The sequence below is a fragment of the Hibiscus syriacus genome, unplaced genomic scaffold (assembly GCF_006381635.1).
Source record: "Hibiscus syriacus cultivar Baekdansim isolate YM2019G1 unplaced genomic scaffold, ASM638163v2 tig00110705_pilon, whole genome shotgun sequence".
NCBI lineage: Eukaryota > Viridiplantae > Streptophyta > Magnoliopsida > Malvales > Malvaceae > Hibiscus > Hibiscus syriacus.
The window spans coordinates 902967-925811 of record NW_024062831.1 but is presented as its reverse complement, the minus strand read 5'-3'; the positions used below and the strand labels follow the sequence as shown (position 1 = coordinate 925811).

General features: G+C 37.2%; 1 protein-coding gene across 1 annotated transcript; it reads left to right on the top strand.

Moving 5' to 3' along the window:
* The first annotated feature begins 49 nt into the window (after window positions 1-49).
* Window positions 50-22768, top strand: LOC120138810 (2-isopropylmalate synthase 2, chloroplastic-like). The gene is made up of 12 exons (XM_039154213.1): window positions 50-146; window positions 1145-1368; window positions 1450-1530; window positions 2013-2105; window positions 2197-2283; window positions 3185-3285; window positions 4364-4397; window positions 4484-4558; window positions 4840-4923; window positions 5017-5151; window positions 22408-22553; window positions 22636-22768. The coding sequence occupies exons 1-12, from the start codon at window positions 50-52 to the stop codon at window positions 22766-22768; spliced, it is 1290 nt and encodes a 429-aa protein (XP_039010144.1).
* The last annotated feature ends 77 nt before the right edge of the window (window positions 22769-22845 follow it).

Here is a 22845-nt window from a genome sequence, read left to right as displayed (position 1 = left end):
TCATCCTTACAGAAGTATCAGGCTCACCACTTGAAACCATAGAACCTCTATGATCCACGTCAACGAAAACGGTAATCACGAACAACAAGTGCAGAATTGGCGAGGGGAGTTCATCGTGGTGATGCATAGGCACGTCACCAGCCAGAGTAAAACAGATAAATAAGACTATTCTCTGATGATCGGATTAAAATCGAAGAAAGGAAATTAAATTATGGTTTGAATTTTTTTTCCTTGATTGCATTTTATTGAAGCGAAACCATTTTGGTGGAAGCTATAAGCTTGATTAGTGGTTTCCCTCTCCTTGCAAACTGCTTGGGTTCGACTTGGATTAAGAAAATACCTTGAATTTGGCTTTGTTATTTGTGAGTCAAGCTTGAGCGGCTTGAGTGAGCCAAATTCAAGTAATTTGTGAACCTAGTTGCGAATGTATATTATTTAGTATTAAAATTTTTCAAATCGAATTCAAGCTTGAGTTCTAGTACAAGTAATTGAGCTTGAATTCGGGCATGGGAATTGAGCTTAATTTTCTTTTACTAACTGAGCCTAATAAAGCTTAATCGAGAAGTTCAAGCAATTTGATATTTATGTTGAGCTCAAGTGTTTTTTTTCTATAAAAATAAGGTAGCCTTATTAAAACCCCTTCTTAACCTCCATGTTATTACAATAACATGAAGGAGAAGAGAGTGAAAGAAGAAAAAGAGTACCTAATAATTTATTAATATCAGAATAATACAAAGTCACATCTTAATAAGCTTCTTAACAACATAAAGCTTAAAAACCCAACAAAGAACATAAATAACCAACTCAATAGCAGAACAACCTAACCCATACCCTAATAATCAAGTGTTAGAAAGTGAAACTCAATCAAGATCTAGTTGAGTTTAGTTCCTCAAATTTTGAGTTGAGCTTGAGCTTTTAACAGGTTGAGCTAAGCTTGATTGCGCCCCTAGGCTTGTTCAGATATTGCTGCAAAATGTGCATGCTTGTTTATGTATGCGATGGACAAATTATTTACAGGGCTTTAAATAATTACTATTTTGCAGTAGCATTAGCGTATGAATCTTCTGTACTCTGCTTTTGGGATTAAAAACTATAAAACACTCTTTTTTTCATTTCATTGACATGACAGTGTTGTTTCTTTGAGTTGGTACCAGATCTGACCGAGAGTTTCTGTATGAGATTTTGGGTGAAGTAATCAAGGCTGGAGCAACAACTCTCAACATACCTGATACTGTTGGCATAACTATGCCTAGTGAGTTTGGGCAATTGATTGCTGATATAAAAGCCAATACCCCAGGAATTGAAAATGTTATTATTTCAACACATTGCCAAAATGACCTTGGGCTTTCTACTGCCAACAGTATAGCGGTAGGCCACTGCTTTACACTTTGCACAGTGAGACTCAGATGTACTTGGGTTGCATTTACATATTTGTTCTTATGAATTTAGGGAGCTTGTGCTGGTGCAAGGCAAGTGGAAGTAACAATCAATGGCATTGGGGAAAGAGCTGGAAATGCTTCCATGGAGGAGGTGAACTTTTGAGTTTTACCATATTGGAATAATTATGTAATTGGAATGTTTCAGGTAGTAATAGATGAAAAATTCATCACATGTCCGGGTTTTCCAATAGTGTCTTGACCACATTTTTATTCTGTTCAATTTCTTTCTTACTTTTTTGATGTGTCATTGTCCTTCGTATCCTTTCCGTCATGTAAAATATGTGTCCATGTTAGGCATGTATTCAACACATGGACACTCCCCTGCATTGAATTTTCATACTTCACTGCATGGCAAAAGTAGTATTGTTGGTCAGATAATTTGTTTTTGATAATCTTGGTTAGATAGTACGAAAAATGTCGGTTGCATTTTTTAGTGTTGAATGTCATGTTAAAACTATTATTTTGGTTGCAATTGACCTTTTGCACCTCAACTAACGGTTCCTGTAATATTCTATGACCTGTAGTTTGTTTTACTGTTTTGACTCGGTTGAACTTTTTATTTTTCTTATATAGGTTGTGATGGCCTTAAAATGTCGTGGTGAGCATGTATTAGGGGGCCTTTATACAGGAATCAATACTCGACACATTGTGATGGCAAGCAAAATGGTATTCTTTTGTCAACTTCAGTTACAACTAAATTGCATCTCTTGACTGAATTATTTCTGGAGTTTGTTATTGACTTGAAATGGTTGGTTAGGTAGAAGAATACACGGATTTACATGTTCAGCCACATAAGGCCATTGTCGAAGCCAATGCTTTTGCTCATGAAAGTGGTATTCACCAGGTTGAGTTTCTATTGTTTGATTGCGTATATTTGTCAACCTCCAATCAAGTTTCTGGTTGTTTATTATTTCTTGATTGATGATGGAAGTGTAATTATTATCATACTTAAAAAAACAACTGATATATGAACGTTGAATTCTATCTACTCAGTCTCATGTAGACCTTTAATTTAAGCGAGATAATTTTTGGGTATTATTTTAGAGAACTCTTCCAAAAACATGCTTACATGATGTTGCTTGGAGATTGCTTAGGTTGCTACCTATAGATGATAATGCAAAGTCATGCTTGTACTTAGCCAGACACTTTATTTTATCCATTATTTTGGCCTCTTGAGGAGCAATCTTTATTTGACCTGTCAATTTACTTGTTTTACTTGTTCTCCTTCTCCAGTAATTGTTATATGTATTTATATTCAAATTCTTTATTATTGTTTGTGCACCAATATTCGATCTCATGTTAATTTGATGAGTGAAACAATGATGCCAAAGTGAAGCTATATCACATAGGTCTTCTCCATCATGTCAACTATAGGTTTAATAAATCAGAATCCATTGTCTATTAAAAATGTGATGCTGGTATAAATCAAACCACTATTTTATTATTCTAGCCCCACTTATCATTATCATGTTGTGTTACAATGCTAATATGGAAATTTCTAATGCCAGACTCCCTAAGTTGTTTGACCTACAATTTATGTTGTAGGAATTTAACAACTTTTCCTTTTCCACACACAGACGTGTGTGAGTGTACTTAAAGAAGATACATTTTTATCTGAAAGATGTTGGCTTGTTTAGATCTTCCACATGCTTACACAAACTCACACACACACACACACATCTATGTACTTACAGAAGTGTTAAAACCTATTAGATATATATTCTGAAATGTTTTTTATTTTGTAGGATGGAATGCTAAAGCACAAAGGTACATATGAAATTATATCTCCTGAAGATATTGGGCTTGAGCGGTCCAATGAAGCTGGTATTGTCCTGGGGAAACTTAGGTATTTCTAGAAAATATTTTCCTTTGTATACTTTTCCTTTTAATATGTTTTAACTAGAGTTTAAAGGGAAGTTGTTGGTGAAAAATGTTTAGCGTGGCAAGAGCTATAAATGGCACAAGTGCTTTTTATTTTGTAGGGGGGATGCAACGTCACAATGTCTTACAGAAATAATTGAAAATTTAACATAAGAAGCAGCATATTTGTTACCATTACAAAGAATCCTGGATTTAGCTTTGTGAATATATCTTATATCCAATATTTATGAGTATTTTAAACTTTTTGTTAATTATTAATATCTGGGGATGTTGGAATCAGTGCAGTAGTGTGGTGGGGATATGTTCATAGGTTTTTCCTTGACACTTCCTCACTGTTATGAAAGAGACTGTTTGTTGGATGATGTGAAGGGAGGCAAAGGGCAACAAAGGTGTTAATATCACCTGAGTTGCTAGGCACCAAAGAAATTCTTGCAAAAATAAAAATGGGTTAATATCATTAATATATTTGATGAATGAACTGCAGTTAACCTTGTATTCTGGAACAGCTGGACAAGTTATCAGAAATCTTTGTCAAGCATAAAGGTCCAGTCAATTTATTAGAATTTCTGGCAAGTTTCTTTGGGTGTAAATATATAGAAATTTTAACTTTCTCCAATTTCATGAATCAATTTCCATGGTGCTCTGTTACTTAGAGTCGGACATGACTACATGTTGAGTACTGCTCAGTAAGTCCTTAAAGTTTCATTATACCGGAAGGGTAGTATGTCTAATCCATTTCGAGATGTTCAACTCATTAGGGCATATAAAGAATTGGACCTAGATTTTTAACATGTTTGCTCACACTAGGGATGATGCTGGTTCAAATTTATTATTATTTGTTTTGGGGGGAGGGGGGTGGGTGTTAATGGGCTCTGTTTTGGGCTTTAAAAACTGAACTGAAAACTACTGATAACCAAATTAACCCTAACTGAATTTCATAGGTTCAGCATGTTGGTATCTCCCTATTTCATGCTTAATTTTTACAAATTCAGTTGTTACAGAGCGTATGACTTCTCTGTATTTCTTTTTCTTATCCGGTGAAGTGGACGCCATGCTCTGAGAGACCGATTGAAAGAGGTATGGTGCCATTATGCAAGTTTAAAATCGATGAAATTACATCTCTTTGCTTTATCTGATTACTTAGTTCTTCCTGTTATCCTCAGCTTGGTTATGATCTTGACGATGTTCAGCTTGGGAACATATTCTGGAGCTTCAAAGAAGTAGCTGAACAAAAAAAGGTGAACAAAATTCTTCAATTATCTCCTGGATCTCTTCCACCTTAGGTCTTTCGTACAATAAGTGTTATAATAGTTCGATCTGAATGAGTGCAATTTTGGAAAATATACTTTCAAGATTTTTGATGATTATGAATGCCTGGCTTCATAGTGTTTATAAGTTCTTTCTATGTTTTGGTTGAGTTGTTTTCCACGATATCCTGATTCTTAAAAGGGAAAAGTAACTGTTGTCTGAGAACTCAAGAGCGTCTGATACAAGTTTATGTTATTTACTGGTTTTCCAGAGAGTCACTGACGCTGATCTAATAACATTGGTTTCGGATGAAGTTTTTCAACCAGAATTTGTGTGGAAGCTTCTTGATCTACAGGTAACTAGGGATAGCAGCAACCCTTATAACTGTCTTTTAACTGCAACCTTTGTCCTGTCCGCCTTAAATTTCAATGGAAAACATAACATGCAGGTTACTTGTGGAACTCTTGGTCTTTCTACTGCTACAGTTAAACTCATTGATGCTGATGGGAAAGAGCATGTTGCCTGCTCGGTCGGAACTGGACCCGTAGATTCAGCTTATAAAGCTGTTAATCTTATTATAAAGGTTTGGTGTCAGAAATCAGTGTGTAGATGCTCGATTTATCCGGGGCTAAGTCGGAGCAGACCCGAAGCAGAGTAGTTGGAGGCCCAATCCAATGACCAAGCCCAGTCCACGTGAAATCCTAAAAAACTAAAAAAACGGTTATTGGGAGTTAACCAAAGCAAAGTGGAGGTGAGGGTCAGTTCTTAGACATTAACCATCAGATACAGAGAGGAAAGACAGACACAAAAGAGAGGGGGGGACATCAAAAAAATTACACAGAGGAGAGGAAGTGATAGAGATAGAACAAAAAAAAAACAGGGGGAGATTTCTCGTATTCGGATTAGAGAGAAAACTGAAAGCAACAAGTGTAAGAGAATCTTTTAAGATCAATACAAAGAAATTTTCCAGATTTCCTTTTTCCTTTGGTTCGAAAGAAAACCATAGCACTCATTAAGGTATATTTTTTTTCTTTCGTTTTATTTTTCAGTGCTTTATACGTGTTTATGGTATGAATACGAGTAAGTAAATCAATAGAGAAAGAAAACCAAGTAGTTTACCTTGCCCTTGAGAGGAGACGAGGTAGCCTTTGAGTAAAGGTCAGCATTTCTAGCGGTGGTTTGTGGACGTTGGTCCTGTTTCTCAGACAAAAAAAAAGAGAAAAATAGTGAAGATAGAAGAAAGCTGAGTTTAGGTTCGGTTCAGGGTCTAGTGTCATACCTACCTTGTGCGTTGTTTTCTTTCCTCATCGGAGCTTTTGAGGGCGAACCACGGTGGTTGTATGGTTCGGCCGTGACAGTTGGGGGGTAGTGTAACCCTTAGGTCTTGTTTTTTGTTGTGAGAGACTCAAAACTAAGGAGTTTAGGGTTGTTAGAGGATGGAGGCCACGGCAGCTTTGTGTTGTCTAGAGTTAGAGATGAATAAGGTTGAGAGAAAGGGATAAAGGAGTCTGAGAGTGAAGAACGGCGCTAGGGACCGGTTTAACATAAATGAGACTAGGGTTTAAGTTGCTCAGAATATTACACATATATTATATCTTCAAAACGACAGTACTTTGGGAATGGCCGATTCGTGTGGGTTATTCAACACTTGGGTCATTTGAACTTTCAGTTTCATGCATTTTAATCCTTAAATCATTGTGTTCGTGTTTCTAATTTTGTCTCTGTGTTCTATCCGAATTTAATATTAGTCCTTAATATGAATGTATTTTAATATTTATTGTTTAGATATTTCACTTTTAACTTTTCCATGTTTCGTTTCAGTCCCTAGGTCGAAGTTTACATGTTTCTAATTCTGTCTATTTATTTTATATTCATTTAATTTTCGTCCTAAATGTTGATGTGTTTGATTTCCGTAATTTAGATATTAGACTTTAAAGTTTTTAATGTTTTATTTTAGTCCATGTTTAAGTTTCTTATGTGTATGTATGTATGATTAGTTAGGATTCGTTTAGGGTGTATGCTTATCCTAGGTTTGAATGATGGTGATATGTGTGCATATGTAATTACATGGTTCATAAACATGGATTTAGATGTAATATATCCTTTTATTTAATTGATCTTTGCATGACATTGTCTTTGCATAATGTATGATACCCTCATGAGCATAACTCGCCAATATTACATAATTGGATTAAGGATAATATACTTTTAATTTAAAAATGTTTTAAGTGGGCAATTATAACTGATTTGAGGTCCGTTTTTAATGATTTTAAATTAAAAGTGTATCCCGAAAGTGAAACAAAAAAATTGATTTGTCACCTAAAATTTGGGAACGAAAGAAAAGGAAATGTTCGTTTATTTAAATTTATCGAGAAAAGGTTGTTATAACTTTTAATATCTGGTCTCGATATTTGTAAATAATCGAATATTCTTTATCTTTCTAAAACGACTCGGTAATTTTAATTTAATTTATTTGAGTGCTTTTGAATGTTTTAAATTTACATTTTTGTTTTATGAGATCAAAAATCAAATTAAATTCGAATTTGTAAAGTTAATTGCAAAGACGTTAATTAATCAATTAGGTACCGATTTAGGGCGTTGTGGGGGTGCTGATCCTTCCCCACATGTAACCGACTCCCGAACTCATTTTTTGGTAACGCATATCTCAATTTGTTGTTTTAATTAAAATTAATTTTTATTTAAAATAACAAATATTTTTGGGTGCCCAATCACACCCTAATCAAAGATTGGTGACGACTCTTTAAATCGTATTTTTCGATCATAAAGAAAATCCAGAATTTTTGAAACGAGAGTTTTTTAAAAATCGTATTTTTCTTTTTAAAAAAATCGATTGAACGAGATAAATTAATGTGGTTTTCAAAATCTCATTTTTCACTCTTTAAGAAAAAATCGTTTCGACAGCTTGACGACTCCGCTGGGGACCTTTTTTTAGAGAGTTAGGCCGATAGTCGATTAATTAATTGTCTTTGCAATTGAAAATTATAAATTCGCTTTAATTTGGTTTTTGATCCCTTGTTTGGTTTTTAATAAGTTTTGTTTGTATTTTGATTTCTTTAATTTAATTCGATTGACAATTAAATAGTTGTACTAATCTGTTTGTTAATGATTTCAAAATAATTGTTTGTTTTAGGAATTGATTTTGAGTGTCTTTTATTATGTGTTTTTTCGCTTTTCCTCACACACTGCACAGTTGCATTTTCATGACATGAGCTAAAACTCCGCTTCATCCTAATTAAGTAGGAGTGAGAGACTATGCCCTCGTGTGGTTTTCACCTCCGCATGGGATAGTGGATCGCTCCTGGAGCTCACGCCTTATGGTCCTCGTGATGGTATTCACCTCCGCATGGACATAAGGAGGTGTGTTCCCTCGAAATTGAACTCGATCCCCTAAAGCCTGTGATGGGCCAGGATTGAGGGTTCGGCAGCCCAAGGGGGCACCGACAAGGACAATTCGAGAACCTATTACTTTAGAACCTAACCCATCATATAGTGAACATAGAGCCTGAATTTAGGTGGAGCCTAACCCGAACCTTAAGAATCCCGTGAGGAGGGTACACAAGGAAAAGCTTTTTTGAGTCATTTATTTTCGTTTTTTCGAATAAATGCATGCGAACTAGATATCATGCAGTTAGGTTTATTTTTCGAACAAGCGTGCGAATTAGATATCATGCGGTTAAGATTTCTTTTTGTGAATAACGAGGCATGGGGGTAGATATCATGTTGGGTAGGATCTGATAAAGCATGATTGGGTAGCCAACATGTGTGGGTAGGATTCTTGAACAAATTATTATCCCGACTTAATTGCTTTATGTTTGCTAATTGATCTCTTGTTGTCTTTGCCTTGTTTCTTTTTTGTTTTGCATTGTACTATCCATTACATGGTGTTGATTTGGGATCGATGTCCATATAGAAGGCCAGTAATATGGAATGAACGGTTCAGAAATAGGTTGAGGACAATGCCGATGTTCTGAGGTGGTCGGAACAGTCCCAACTTACCAATGGGGACAGCGTGATGCCTGGATACGTGTCAGAGTTATTTGGTTATACTCACATCAACGTGCGTCAGAATGATCTAAGTGAGCTAAAGGAGATATGGGGAAGATGGACAGTAGCCGATAAGGAGATGTTTTATCAATTGTACGGTGATATTCCTTATCTTCTGGATGTTCCTATTGACCGAAATCTGTTTAGAGCGTTGGCGCAATTCTGGAATCCGGCTTACAGTTGTTTCACATTTGGTAGAGTGGATCTAACACCAACAATAGAGGAGTATCAAGCTTTGGTCCGTTGTTCGAGGTCCCAGATGGATAGAGTATATACCAAGCTGCCAGTCACTCCTTCGTTTAAGAAGAAATTACTATTGATAACCGGAATGAGTGAAGATTGGGTAATCAGAAACATTAAGAAGAAGGGAGACAGTGAGTGTATCTCTGGGGCTGCTTTGAAAGAAGTAATTGATCATCACCCTGATAAGAGAAAGAAACTTGACTTGTTTTCTTTAGGGATTTATGGGCTCGTTATTTTCCAAAGGTGCTAGGATATGTAGACGTATCAGTCGTTGACCTGTTTGAAAGATTAGATAAGCACGTGGGTCATGTTCCAGCCATTTTAGTTGAGACGTTCCGGTCTTTGAGTTCTTGTAGGCACGAGGGAGAATGACACTTTATAGGATGTGCGTCTTTGCTGCTAGTGTGGATTCTGAGTCATTTCAAACATGTTGAAAGAGCACCAGGACGATTGTTTCTAGAGGGGTTTTCGCCTTTGAAGGATTTTCTTTCTAAAGAATGGCCTGGGGGCTTCACCGAAGAAAAATTGATGGTCATCTTCAAAGATATCAGAGACGGTGATATTTTGTGGCGAGCTTCGTGGAATGTCTATTCGGCTATACTTTACCGATGTGGAGAGCGAGATTGGGTTCCTTTACCAAGTATATGGGGTTCTGTTGGGTATGCACCGCTACTAGTTTCCAGACAGTATGGGTCAAGGCAGTTCATTCCAACCACATGGGACTTGGTAGGGTCGGATTTTGCATTCAAAGGAGATCAGTATAAGGGTAAAGTTAAATGGGTTGCTGAGGCCTGGAAGCAAACTCGTCGTGTGAATCTGTTCACTTATGATCTCGAGTTATCTCAAGAGTACAATCAGTGGAGAAGCGGTCGAGTAAATGACAACATCCCGATAGTGAATCCTGAAAATATTCAGCCGGTGGAGGAACAGTTGAGAGTGGTGCCATCTCTATTAGAGTTAGCTAAACGCGATTTCGAAGCAGAACGGAGACAATGGAGAATGACTTTGCAGAAGCTGGAAGATGAAGTGTATCAAAAGGGATTGGAGATTGACATTCAGAAGAGTAGAGGAGATTGACATTCAGAAGAGTAGAGCAGATCGAATTGAAAAAGTAGAGAAGCAACTTTGGCTAGATTTTGACGATCTTCGGTCAACTTATCAGCGAATGGTAAAAGCTCAGGTAGGTTCTAGCTCGAGTAAGTCTGTCGAATTGAGGCAAGAGGTGGCGAGCCTCAAGAGAGTAGCCGGAGAGAGTCAAGAAGAGCTCAAACAAAGCAGGCACCAAGTGAAGATTTTATCGAAAGAAAATGATTCTTTAGAGCAGCAATTACAAGAGAGTCAAGCCCATAACGAGAAGTTGAAGGAGAGGATTTTAAGTTTAGAGACTACATTACGACAATACCGAAATAGGGAATGTAACTCAAGCCATGGGGAAGTTGAGAGTTTGAAAAAACAAGTGAGTGAGCTTGAAGCAATGGTTCAAGATTTTCAGAGGCAAGTGAGCTATCGATAGTTCCTTATGAGGGGGATATACAATGGCGTTTTCGATGGGAACGAGCTCAGGCGAGAGTTAAGCAAAGAGAAGATCTTATTGCTTGTTACCTAGGACACGCGCGAAGAATAGCTCAATATTTGGTCATTCTATCTGAGGAAGCTGCTGATGTGATTGAAGAACTGGATCCCGAGGCTGAAGAAAACCAGAAGATCGTGGAGTTGCTAGCACATGTACAACAAATAGGAGAGATGGTACAGATTTATTTGTGATATGTTTCAACTTTGTAATTGAACGTCATTCTAATATAAAGAGTTGTTCTAAGGAGTCGTTCCAGGATCAACACCCTGCATTTTGCATATGTATTTTTAATACATTTAAATTTTTGCATCGTATTTTATTCATTCATAATCATATATCTCATATTCATTAATAAATATCAGCGATAACAAAATGACTCTGTGACAGAGTAATACTGGAAAATCCCAAGCATATCTACAGAACCAGGAAGAAAGTTATGGAGGACAAACTTGCCCAAATTGAGAAGGCCCAGTTGGAGTTACAAGATAATATCAAGAAAATACAATAAGATATGATGAATGCCCAAAATGAGATGCTTGCCAAGTTTGCGAGTATGTTGGAAGGAAGAAATCCAGAACATGGGAAAAGCCCTATGCCAGAAGGTGTAACTGAGGACCCACTTCATCATCCATGGTTAACCCTTGAACAATCTCAGAACGTTCAAGTGACCCCTGTTCATGTCGGGAAGGTGCATATTAATCCAGTCGGTGCTTCTGTTAACGTACAGCCTGGATCTAGTTCATATAAGGAAGAACATCAATATCATCAAGTTCTAGACCTTGATGAAGAAGCTAAGAAGGACCAAATTAATCCGTTGGAAGAGAAATGGAAATAGCTAGAAAGAGAAGTCAGAGCCATGAAGGAAGATACTAGTGTCTATGGATTTGACGCAAAGGAATTAAGTCTAGTTCCGGATTTGGTTTTACCTCTAAAGTTCAAAGTTCCTGACTTTGAGAAGTTTGATGGTACTAGGTGTCCCTCTGCGCATATCACGATGTTTGTAGGAAGATGACCGGATACATAGGGGACGATCAATTGTTGATACACTGCTTTCAGGAAAGCTTAACTGGCTCGACAATCCGGTGGTATAACCAGCTGAGTAGAGCTAATATTAAATCATGGAAAGACTTGGCTAAGTCATTTCTTGAGCAATACAAACATGTGAAAGATGTTAGGCCCAAGAGGATGATGTTGCAAGGAATTAAAAAAAAGTCTAACGAGAGTTTTAGACAATATGCTCAAAGATGGAGAGATGTAGCGGTACAAGTCCATCCACCATTGAAAGAGGAGGAAACGAATATGTTTTTTGTCAATACCTTAAGGGCTCCTTTTTTCTCGCATCTTATCGGTAATCCTTATCGAAGTTTTGCTGATGTGGTTACAGCAGGAGAAATGATTGAAATGGCGATTAAGAGTGGAAAGCTCGAGGGATGAGAGTCTAGTAAGAGGCCACCAACGAGGAAAAAGGAAAACGAAGTCAGTAATGTGAGGCAGTACGATTCTAATAACATCACTGTTTTCCGTCCTCAATGAGTAGGGTCTTCAACACAAAATGATAATAGACAAAGGGCAAGGGGCCAGAGGAGAGAGAGGCCTCAATTTGACCCCATCCTGATGACTTATAAGGAATTATTTCAGATTTTGTATGATCGGCATGTGGTTTCGCCGTATCACGTGACACCAATGCAACCTTTTTTTCCCAAATGGTATGATGCTAGTGCTCAGTGTGAGTACCATGCAGGGAACCCTAGGCATTCCATTAAGAATTGTACTGGTTTTAAGAAGGTTGTCCAAGCTTTGAGAACGAGGAATGTCATCAACTTTGGTGACAGTGAGCAGCCGAATATAGCTCAGAATCCGTTGCCAAGCCATGCAGGGGCAGGAGTTAACGCGATTACTGAAGAGAAATGAAAGAGATTTGTAAGGAATGTTAGTGAGGTGGTATCACCCATGAGTTGAGTGTGGTGCCAGATGGTCAAGGTAGGATTGTTGAAGCCCAGTTTGATGGGTGAACAGTTTAACAGTGGAGAGGTATGTCAGTATCATAACAGTGAATGACACAATATTCAAAAATGTCCTGACTTCCTATCTTTGGTACAAGACATGATGGACAGTAAAGAAATTGAATTCTTTAAAGAGATTGCTGAAGAAGAAGAAGCGGAAGTTTGCGCTTCAGAAGGATCATCTAAAGGGGTTTACAATGCTAGTTGTCCCCTAATCATTACTCCCAAGGATCGATTGACTGAAAAGGTAGCTCCAAAAGTGGTTATTACACCTCCATCTCCATTCCCATATCGGGATAATAAACAAGTGCCTAGGAGATATGATTGCCAGATGGGAGATGTAACAAAAAAGAATGAGGAAGTAGATGAGGTGTGACACTTTACCAGAAGTGGTAGATGTTATTCTCTTAATCCACCTAAGGAGTCTGAGAAGAAGGTTACGGTTGATAAGGGGAAAAAGGTTGATGTGCAGATAGAAGAAGATAAGCCTGTTATCAATGAACCAGTAACCGAGAGTGAAGCGGTAGAATTTTTGAAGTTTCTGAAGTATAGTGAATATAGTGTTGTGGAACAGTTACACAAGTTGTCTGCCAGTATTTCTGTTTTATCATTACTTTTGAGTTCAGAGGCTCATAGAAATGCTTTGTTAAAGGTTTTGAACCAGACTTTTGTTCCGAAAGAGTTGTCCATTGAAAAGTTGGATCGGTTAGTTTCCAATGTACAAGTTGATAATTTTTTATCTTTTTCTGATGATGAAATCCCTTCTGGGATGGTTGGTAGTCAGAAGGCTTTGCACATCACAGTTAAATGTAAAGGGCATGTGTTGTCCCGGGTCTTGGTTGATAATGGTTCAACTTTGAATGTGATGCCCTTAGTGACTCTAAAGAAGCTTCCATTAGATAGTACACTTATGAGAACCTGTCAAAGTGTGGTTCGAGCTTTCGATGGGACTAAAAGAGAAGTGTTGGGCAAGATTGATGTTCCTCTAACTATTGGTCCAGCAACTTATGAAGTGGAATTTCTCGTAATGGACATTATGCCTACGTACAATTGTTTGTTGGGAAGGCCTTGGATTCATCAGGCCGGTGAAGTTCCGTCCACATTGCACCAGAGACTGAAATTTGTGATCAATGGAAGGTTGGTATGTATTCATGCTGAAGAGGACATTATTGCGTCTGTTTCTACTACTGCTCCGTATATTGAAATTGATGAGCAAGCCGTCGAGTGTTCTTTCAGATCGTTGGAGTTTTTCAAAGCTACGTTTGTGGCTGAAGGCAGAAATATACCAAAGCCTCGATTGTTAAACTGTACCAAGATGGGGCTCAAATTGACTCTTGAAAGAGGAGCGAAAGTTGGAAAGGGGTTAGGTCGATAGTTGCAAAGACCGGTGAATCTAATATGCCCTGTTACTAAAAGATATCGATTTGGTTTGGGGTATCAGCCAACTCCGAGGGATAAGCTGAGGGGAATTAAGAAGGGTCAGGAAGTGAGAAAGGCCAGATTGGCTGGTGAAGACCTTAGCTGGGAACCCATGATCTTCCCGCCGTTGAGCAACATTTTCATATCTGGGGAGCATATGTTTCAAGGGAATTCAAGGAACACTGAGGTGATGGTTGAGGATGCCTTGGGAGATTTAGGCATTAACGTTATAACTGATGATGAATTTGAGGAAATGAGAGCTATGGGCATTTATCCTGCACCGCCGGGCTTCGTGTTGAACAATTGGACCGCGGAAGAACTACCTGTAGTTTACAAATCTTTTACAGAGTAATGCACTGGAACTTTCTCCCTGTTGTTCATACCCTGGGGCAATAGTTGATTTTACGTAAAGGATTAAGCTGTTTGTTTTTTCTTGCTTTCAATAAAAGATGCATTCTGTTAGTTCCAAATGGCAAACATTCTCCCATGCATTTCATTCATTCATTCTTTGTTGTATATATGTATGTATTTATTTCTTTCTATTTATTTATATGAGAAAAGATCCTCCCATATGTATATATGTATATATATCTTCTCTTTCATTATTTTTTCAGGAGCTCAGATATCAATAATATGAATGCCAATGACTCTGACCCGGAGATTGATTTCGAGAAGCCTATATGTCAAGGGGAAATCGAGGATTGTGATGATGATGAAGGATGCGAACTGCCTTCTGAATTGCTGAAAATGGTGGAGAATGAAGATAAGAAGGTTCTGCCTCATAAAGAGTCTACTGAGATTTTGAATTTGGGGACAGATGAGGATAAGAGGGAAGTAAAGAATGGTACCACTCTGTCAGTTAGAGGTCGACAAGTTTTGATAGAATTGCTTCAAGAATACAAGGATGTGTTTGCTTGGTCATATGAAGATATGCCGGGTTTGGATACAGAATTGGTTGTTCACAAACTACCAATAAAACCTGAATGTAAACCGGTACAACAAAAACTGAGAAGAATGAGACCTGAGATGCTGCTCAAGATTAAAGAGGAAGTGAAGAAACAATTTGATGCCGGGTTTCTTAAAGTGGCTAAATATCCTGAGTGGGTGGCGAATATTGTCCCAGTACCGAAGAAGGATGGGAAAGTTCGAATGTGTGTTGACTACAGGGATCTCAACCGAGCTAGTCCAAAAGATAATTTTCCTTTGCCACATATAGATACGCTAGTGGATAATACTGCTGGAAATTCTTATTCTCTTTTATGGATGGTTTCTCTGGCTACAATCAAATTAAGATGAACCCTGAAGATATGGAAAAAATGACGTTCGTTACCATGTGGGGAACATTTTGTTATAAAGTAATGTCGTTTGGACTGAAGAACGCCGGGGCAACATATCAAAGGGCCATGGTGACGTTATTTCATGACATGATGCATAAAGAGATAGAAGTTTATGTCGATGATATGATTGTCAAAGCTAAGACAGAGGAAGAACATATTGGGAATTTGAGAAAACTTTTTAAAAGACTAAGAAGATGCCAACTAAAACTCAACCCAAATAAGTGTACTTTTGGGGTGACATCTGGGAAGTTATTGGGATTCGTAGTAAGCCAAAAAGGAATTGAAATAGACCCAGATAAAGTAAAGGCTATTCAAGACTTGCCAGCCCCACGAACACAAAAAGAAGTCAGAGGATTTTTGGGGAGATTGAATTATATAGCTCGGTTTATTTCACAGCTGACGGAAAAGTGTGATCCCATATTCCGCCTTCTTCGTAAGAATAACTCAGGGGAATGGAGTGAGGATTGTCAAATAGCTTTTGAAGCAGTGAAAAAATATTTGTCGAGCACTCCAATCTTGGCGCCACCCATCTCAGGAAAACCATTGATTCTGTATTTGTCGATTTATGAAAATTCAATGGGGTGTGTGTTGGGGCAACATGACCAAACTGATAAGAAAGAAAGAGCTATCTATTATCTCAGTAAGAAGTTCACTGAATATGAGACTAGATACTCACCCGTTGAAAAGTTGTATTGCGCTTTAGTATGGGCTACCCGAAGGCTTAGGCAATATATGTTGTATCATACTACTTGGCTTATATCCAAGCTCGATCCCTTGAAATATCTAATGGGTGTGCCTGCATTTTCTGGAAGATTAGCTCGTTGGCAGATCCTATTGTCCGAATTTGACATCCAGTATGTAAACCAGACGGCAATTAAAGGAAGTGCTATAGCGAAATTCATTGCAAGCAGGGCTTTGGAAGAATATGAGCAGTTGATCTTTGATTTCCCAGATGAGGATTTAATGTCTATTTCGGTAGAAGAAGCAGTGACATCGACTAGTAAATATTGGAAGTTGAACTTCGATGGTGCTTCAAATGCCATGGGACATGGAATCGGGGCAATTTTGGTCTCACCAGAGGGAGAACATTATCCTTTCACCAGTCGGCTTAATTTTGATTGTACAAACAATATGGCCGAGTATGAAGCTTGTGTTCTGGGTCTTAGAGCTGCCGTTGATCGCAAAATAAAAATGCTCAAAGTGTATGGGGATTCAGCTTTGGTAATTTACCAGCTCAGTGGAGAATGGGAGACAAAAGATCCCAAGCTTGTAGAATATCGTAAGTTGGTTATGGAACTTGTTGAAGAATTTGAAGAAATAACTTTCAATTACCTCCCCAGAGAAGAGAATCAAATGGCAGATGCCTTAGCCACACTGGCAGCAGCGTTTAAGATGAACGAGCATTCAAATATGATGCCCATTGAAATGAAGGCTTATGAGTATCCAGCCCATTGTTTTAATATTGAAGAGGAAGAAGATGGAAACCCCTGGTATTATGATACCTTGCAATATATAAGGTATCAGAGTTATCCAGAACAGGCCACTGAGAATGATAAGAGAACCATTAGAAGAATGGCATCAGGGTATGTGCTTGATGGTGAGACTCTATACAAGAAAAGTCTGGATCAGGTCTTGTTAAGATGTGTGGACGCGAAAGAAGCCAAATTGATTCTTGAAGAAGTGCATGAGGGAATATGTGGTACCCATGCTAATGGGCATGCTATGGCTAGGCAGATTATGAGATTTGGGTATTATTGGTCAACTATGGAAACAGACTGTATCAATTATGCCCGAAAATGTCACAAATGTCAGATTTATAGAGATAAGATACATACTCCTCCTCATCCTTTGCATGTAATGACAGCTCCGTGGCCATTCTCAATGTGTGGCATGGATGTTATTGGACAAATTTCGCCCAAAGCTTCAAATGGTCATCGCTTCATCCTGGTAGCCATAGATTACTTCACCAAGTGGGTAGAAGCAGCTTCTTACGCAAATGTAACCCAGTCTACAATATGCAAATTCTTAAAGAAGGAGATCATTTGTAGATATGGTTTACCAGAGAGGATTATCTCCGATAATACGTTGAATTTAAACAATAAGATGATGGACTCAATTTGTAAGCAGTTCAAAATAAAACATCATAATTCCACCACTTATCGCCCAAAGATGAATGGGGCAGTAGAGGCGACTAATAAAAACATTAAAAGGCTCATAGAGAAAATGACTGAGACCTATAAGGATTGGCATGAGAAGTTGCCCTTTGCTCTGTTTGCTTATCGAACTTCAGTACGGACTTCAACTGGGGCAACTCCGTTTTCTTTGGTTTATGGGATGGAAGTTGTCTTACCTATTGAGGTGGAAATTCCCTCACTTCAGATTTTGTCAGAGGTAAAGCTCAATGAGGCATAATGGGTACAGGCTAAATACGACCAATTGAATTTAATTGAAGAAAAGAGATTGAAAGCTATTTGTCATGGTCAGATGTACCAAAAACGTATGATACGGGTATATGGTAAGAAAGTTCGCCTTCGAGAATTCCATGAGGGAGATTTGGTGCTTAAAAGGATTTTGCCTGTTCAGAAGGATTTCAGAGGAAAATGGATGCCCAATTGAGAAGACATTATGTTGTCAAGAAAGCATTTTCTGGGGGAGCTCTAGTCTTAACTGAAATAGATGGATCAAAATTACCCTATCCAGTGAATTCTAACGCTGTTAAGAGATATTTCGCTTGAAGAAAAATGAAAAATAATGAAAAAAAAGAGAAAAGAAAAAAGAAAAAAAAGAAAAGAAAAGAATAAAGAAAAAAATGAAGAAAAGAAAAAAAAATGAAAAATGAAAAATGAAAAATGAAAAATGAAAAATGAAAAATGAAAAATGAAAAAAATGAAAAAAATGAAAAATAAAAAAAATGAAAAATGAAAAAAGAAGAAAAAAGAAAAAGAAAAAGAAATAAAAGGAGGGTTCAAGATGAAAACCCGAAAAAGGCGTCTTGAAACCAAAGGAGGTCTCAAGTTGAAAACTCGCGAAAGGCGAATTGAGTTTTGTTTAAATTCAGAATTCGTGTATGGTGGAGGTTCTGAATCAATTTTGGAAGTGGAAAGAGCTCCTGATATGGATAGTAACAATGATAGTTGGTGATCAGGGATGAGACTAAAGATTAATGAGTCTCGATTGAAATAACCAAGAGAAATTGAATGCACATGAGATTCAATATTGGTTTAGGGCATCCAGTGATAGAGATTTGGGAGTTTAGAAGTAGCTTCATACTCTTAAGCATCACAATTTTGGAGATCTTTTTGACAGAAACTACACTCGAGACATTCTAACGGCGTGCCAGTTCAAAAGCATTTGCATTATTGATATTTGAAGACGCCTACTCTTTTGTTCTTTTACTGTTTCCAGTTAAAAGTTTGCCATTTAGTTGCCTAAAATTCTCTGTATTTATATAAATAGAGAGATGTCTTTTCTTGTTAATTTCCTTTTTGCAAGCATCTTATTTTGAAAAGTTAAAACATATAGCTTAACTTGAAGTACATGAGATCATTTTGTATTATTGTGCAAAAGGTTTTGGAAAATGCAGGTATTCTGAAGCTGACAATGGTTTAAACGTGTAAGCTTGTGTGGCTACGGGAAACTAAAATCTTGGAATTCATAAGAAATCTCAGCCATGATAAGAAAACCCAAAGAGATTGTCATTGATCAAGAAGTTGGTCATGGGTACTGGTGGGTTTCAAAAAAGAAATGAGTCAAGGTCCTGTTAAGCCGAGAGATATGGAATTGAGATTGTTAGCTGGGGTGAACTGGTCAAATGTTCTGTGCCCAAGATGAAACTGAGTTCCATCGAGATCAAAAGGAAATGGAGTTCATTCGAAGAAGAAAACGCATTAAATTGCATAATTGCATACATTTTAGGCATAAATAGGATCATGGCATTCATAATTGCATGATGACTTAAATATTTACAGGTTTCACAGGAATAGTTGAAGATTGAAGATATTGAAGCATCGAGATGAACATAACTGGTTTGGAGATTTTGAAAAGAATGATGTTTATACGAAAACTGAGCCAAAGCAGATTCACGTATCCAATGGTTTCCAGACAAGTTTTCGCGATGGAGATGGATTTTCAGAAATTTTATCAAATTCTAAATTTTTGAATATAATATTTTCAAACATACATTAATGATTGGTAATGTTTGATTTTCAGGTTGGACCTTCGAAACAGGTCAATCTTAAGCCTTCAAGGAAGAGTAGTGAAGCAAACCATCTGTAAGCCTTCACGGAAGATTAGTGAAGCAAACTCATTTTATGAAGATCGAGTCCTATACTCTCTGAAGGAATAGGGAGCGGACACATTTTATGAAGATCGAGTCCTATACTCTCTGACGGAATAGGGAGCGGACACGTTTGTTAAAGATTGAGTCCTATACTCTCTGAAAGAATAGGGAGCGGACCTGTTTATTGAAGATTTTTCGAGTTCTATACTCTCTGAAGGAATAGAGAGCGGACCTGTTTTATTGAAGATTGTTCAAGTCTTATACTCTCTGAATGAATAGAGAGCATAAACATTTTATGAAGATTGTTTGAGTCTTATACTTCCTAAAGGTATAGGGAGCAGGCTCGTCATTTGAAGATTTTTCAAGTCTTATTTATCCCGACGTAACAGTGAGTGGTTTAATTTTTTGAAGTTCTCATGACCAGACAAATTCGATCATCTTTTGTTCTTTGCCATATTCTCGTTACACGACAATGAGCAAATAGGGGCAGCTGTAGATGCTTGATTTATCAGGGGATAAGTCGGAGCAGACCCGAAGCAGAGTAGTTGGAGGCCCAATCTAATGACCAAGCCCAGTCCACGTGAAATCCTAAAAAACTAAAAAAAACGGTTATTGGGAGTTAACCAAAGCAAAGTGGAGGTGAGGGTCGGTTCTTAGGCATTAACCATCAGATACAGAGAGGAAAGACAGACACAAAAGAGAGGGGGGCATCAAAAAAATTACACAGAGGAGAGGAAGTGATAGAGACAGAACAAAAAAAAAACAGGGGGAGATTTCTCGTATTCGGATTAGAGAGAAAACTGAAAGCAACAATTGTAAGAGAATCTTTTAAGATCAATACAAAGAAATTTTCCAGATTTCCTTTTTCCTTTGGTTCGAAAGAAAACCATAGCACTCATTAAGGTATATTTTTTTTCTTCCGTTTCATTTTTCAATGCTTTATACGTGTTTATGGTATGAATACGAGTAAGTAAATCAATAGAGAAAGAAAACCAAGTAGTTTACCTTGCCCTTGAGAGGATACGAGGTAGGCTTTGAGTAAAGGTCAGCATTTCTAGCGGTGGTTTGTGGACGCTGGTCCTGTTTCTCAGACAAAAAAAAAGAGAAAAATAGTGAAGATAGAAGAAAGTTGAGTTTAGGTTCGATTCAGGGTCTAGTGTTGTACCTTGTGCGTTGTTTTCTTTCCTCATCGGAGCTTTTGAGGGCGAACCACGGTGGTTGTGTGGTTCGGCCGTGGTAGTTGGGGGGTAGTGTAACCCTTAAGTCCTATTTTTTGTTGTAAGAGACTCAAAACTAAGGAGTTTAGGGTCGTTAGAGGATGGAGGCCACGACAGCTTTGTGTTGTCTAGAGTTAGAGATGAATAAGGTTGAGAGAAAGGGATAAAGGAGTCTGAGAGTGAAGAACGACGCTGAGGACCGGTTTAACATAAATGAGACTAGGGTTTAAGTTGCTCAGAATATTACACATATATTATATCTTCAAAACGACAGTACTTTGGGAATGGCCGATTCGTGTGGGTTATTCAACACTTGGGTCATTTGAACTTTCAGTTTCATGCATTTTAATCCTTAAATCATTGTGTTCGTGTTTCTAATTTTGTCTCTGTGTTCTATCCGAATTTAATATTAGTCCTTAATATGAATGTATTTTAATATTTATTGTTTAGACATTTCACTTTTAACTTTTCCATGTTTCGTTTCAGTCCCTAGGTCGAAGTTTACATGTTTCTAATTCTGTCTATTTATTTTATATTCATTTAATTTTCGTCCTAAATGTTGATGTGTTTGATTTCCGTAGTTTAGATATTAGACTTTAAAGTTTTTACATGTTTCATTTTAGTTCATGTTTAAGTTTCTTATGTGTATGTATGTATGATTAGTTAGGATTCGTTTAGGGTGTATGCTTATCCTAGGTTTGAATGATGGTGATATGTGTGCATATGTAATTACATGGTTCATAAACATGGATTTAGATGTAATATATCCTTTTATTTAATTGATCTTTGCATGACATCGTCTTTGCATATTGTATGATACTCTCATGAGCATAACTCGACAATATTACATAATTGGATTAAGTGGGCAGTCATAACTGATTTGAGGTCCGCTTTTAATGATTTTAAATTAAAAGTATATCCCGAAAGTGAAACAAAAAAATTAATTTGTCACCTAAAATTTGGGAACAAAAGAAAAGGAAATGTTCGTTTATTTAAATTTATCGAGAAAATGTTGTTATAACTTTTAAGATCTGGTCTCAATATTTGTAAATAATCGAACATTCTTTATCTTTCTAAAACGACTCGGTAATTTTAATTTAATTTATTTGAGTGCTTTTGAATGTTTTAAATTTATATTTTTGTTTTATGGGATCAAAAATCAAATTAAATTCAAATTTGTAAAGTTCATTGCAAAGACGTTAATTAATCAATTAGGTACCGATTTAGGGCGTTGTGGGGGTGCTGATCCTTCCCCACACGTAATCGACTCCCGAACTCATTTTTTGGTAACGCATACCTCAATTTGTTGTTTTAATTAAAATTAATTTTTATTTAAAATAACAAATATTTTTGGGTGCCCAATCACACCCTAATCAAAGATTGGTGGCGACTCTTTGAACCGTATTTTTCGATCGTAAAGAAAATCCAGAATTTTCGAAACGAGGGTTTTTTAAAAATCGCATTTGTCTTTTTAAAAAAATCGATTGAACGAGATAAATTAATGTGGTTTTCAAAATTTCATTTTTCACTCTTTAAGAAAAAATCGTTTCGACACAGTGCTCTCTTTTTTTCTTTTCTTTTTTACTGAGAGTACTCAGAATTTGTCTAAAGATTACAGATTTTATTATAATTAAGGCTATTTACTAACATATTTTTTGCTGAGATTGTGGATCAATTCTTCATTATTTTCTCTTCAATTACAGGAACCAGTTTCCCTTCCTGAGTATTCAATGAATGCCGTCACAGAAGGCATTGATGCTATAGCCTCGACTCGCGTTCTAATCCGCACTGAAAAAAGTCACGTATCTACGCATGCATCGACCGGTGAACTTGTTCATCGAACATTTAGGTACAGAATCATCTTGCATTCGTTTCTATTGCCTTTTTAAGCTATTTCACCTGCATTGAAATCTCTTCTGCTTTGGTGACAGTGGCACTGGGGCAGGAATGGATATAGTTGTTTCCAGTGTCAAAGCTTATATCAGTGCGATAAATAAGATGTTGGGATTCAAAGAACAACGTCCAACAAAGGCTTCCGTAGAAAGAACTCCAGCTTCTTCTTAAGTTATGTACTCGGATTCATATACGAGTATTGAATATGATTATATGTGTGACATGGGTGTGCTCATTTCTTTAGGTTT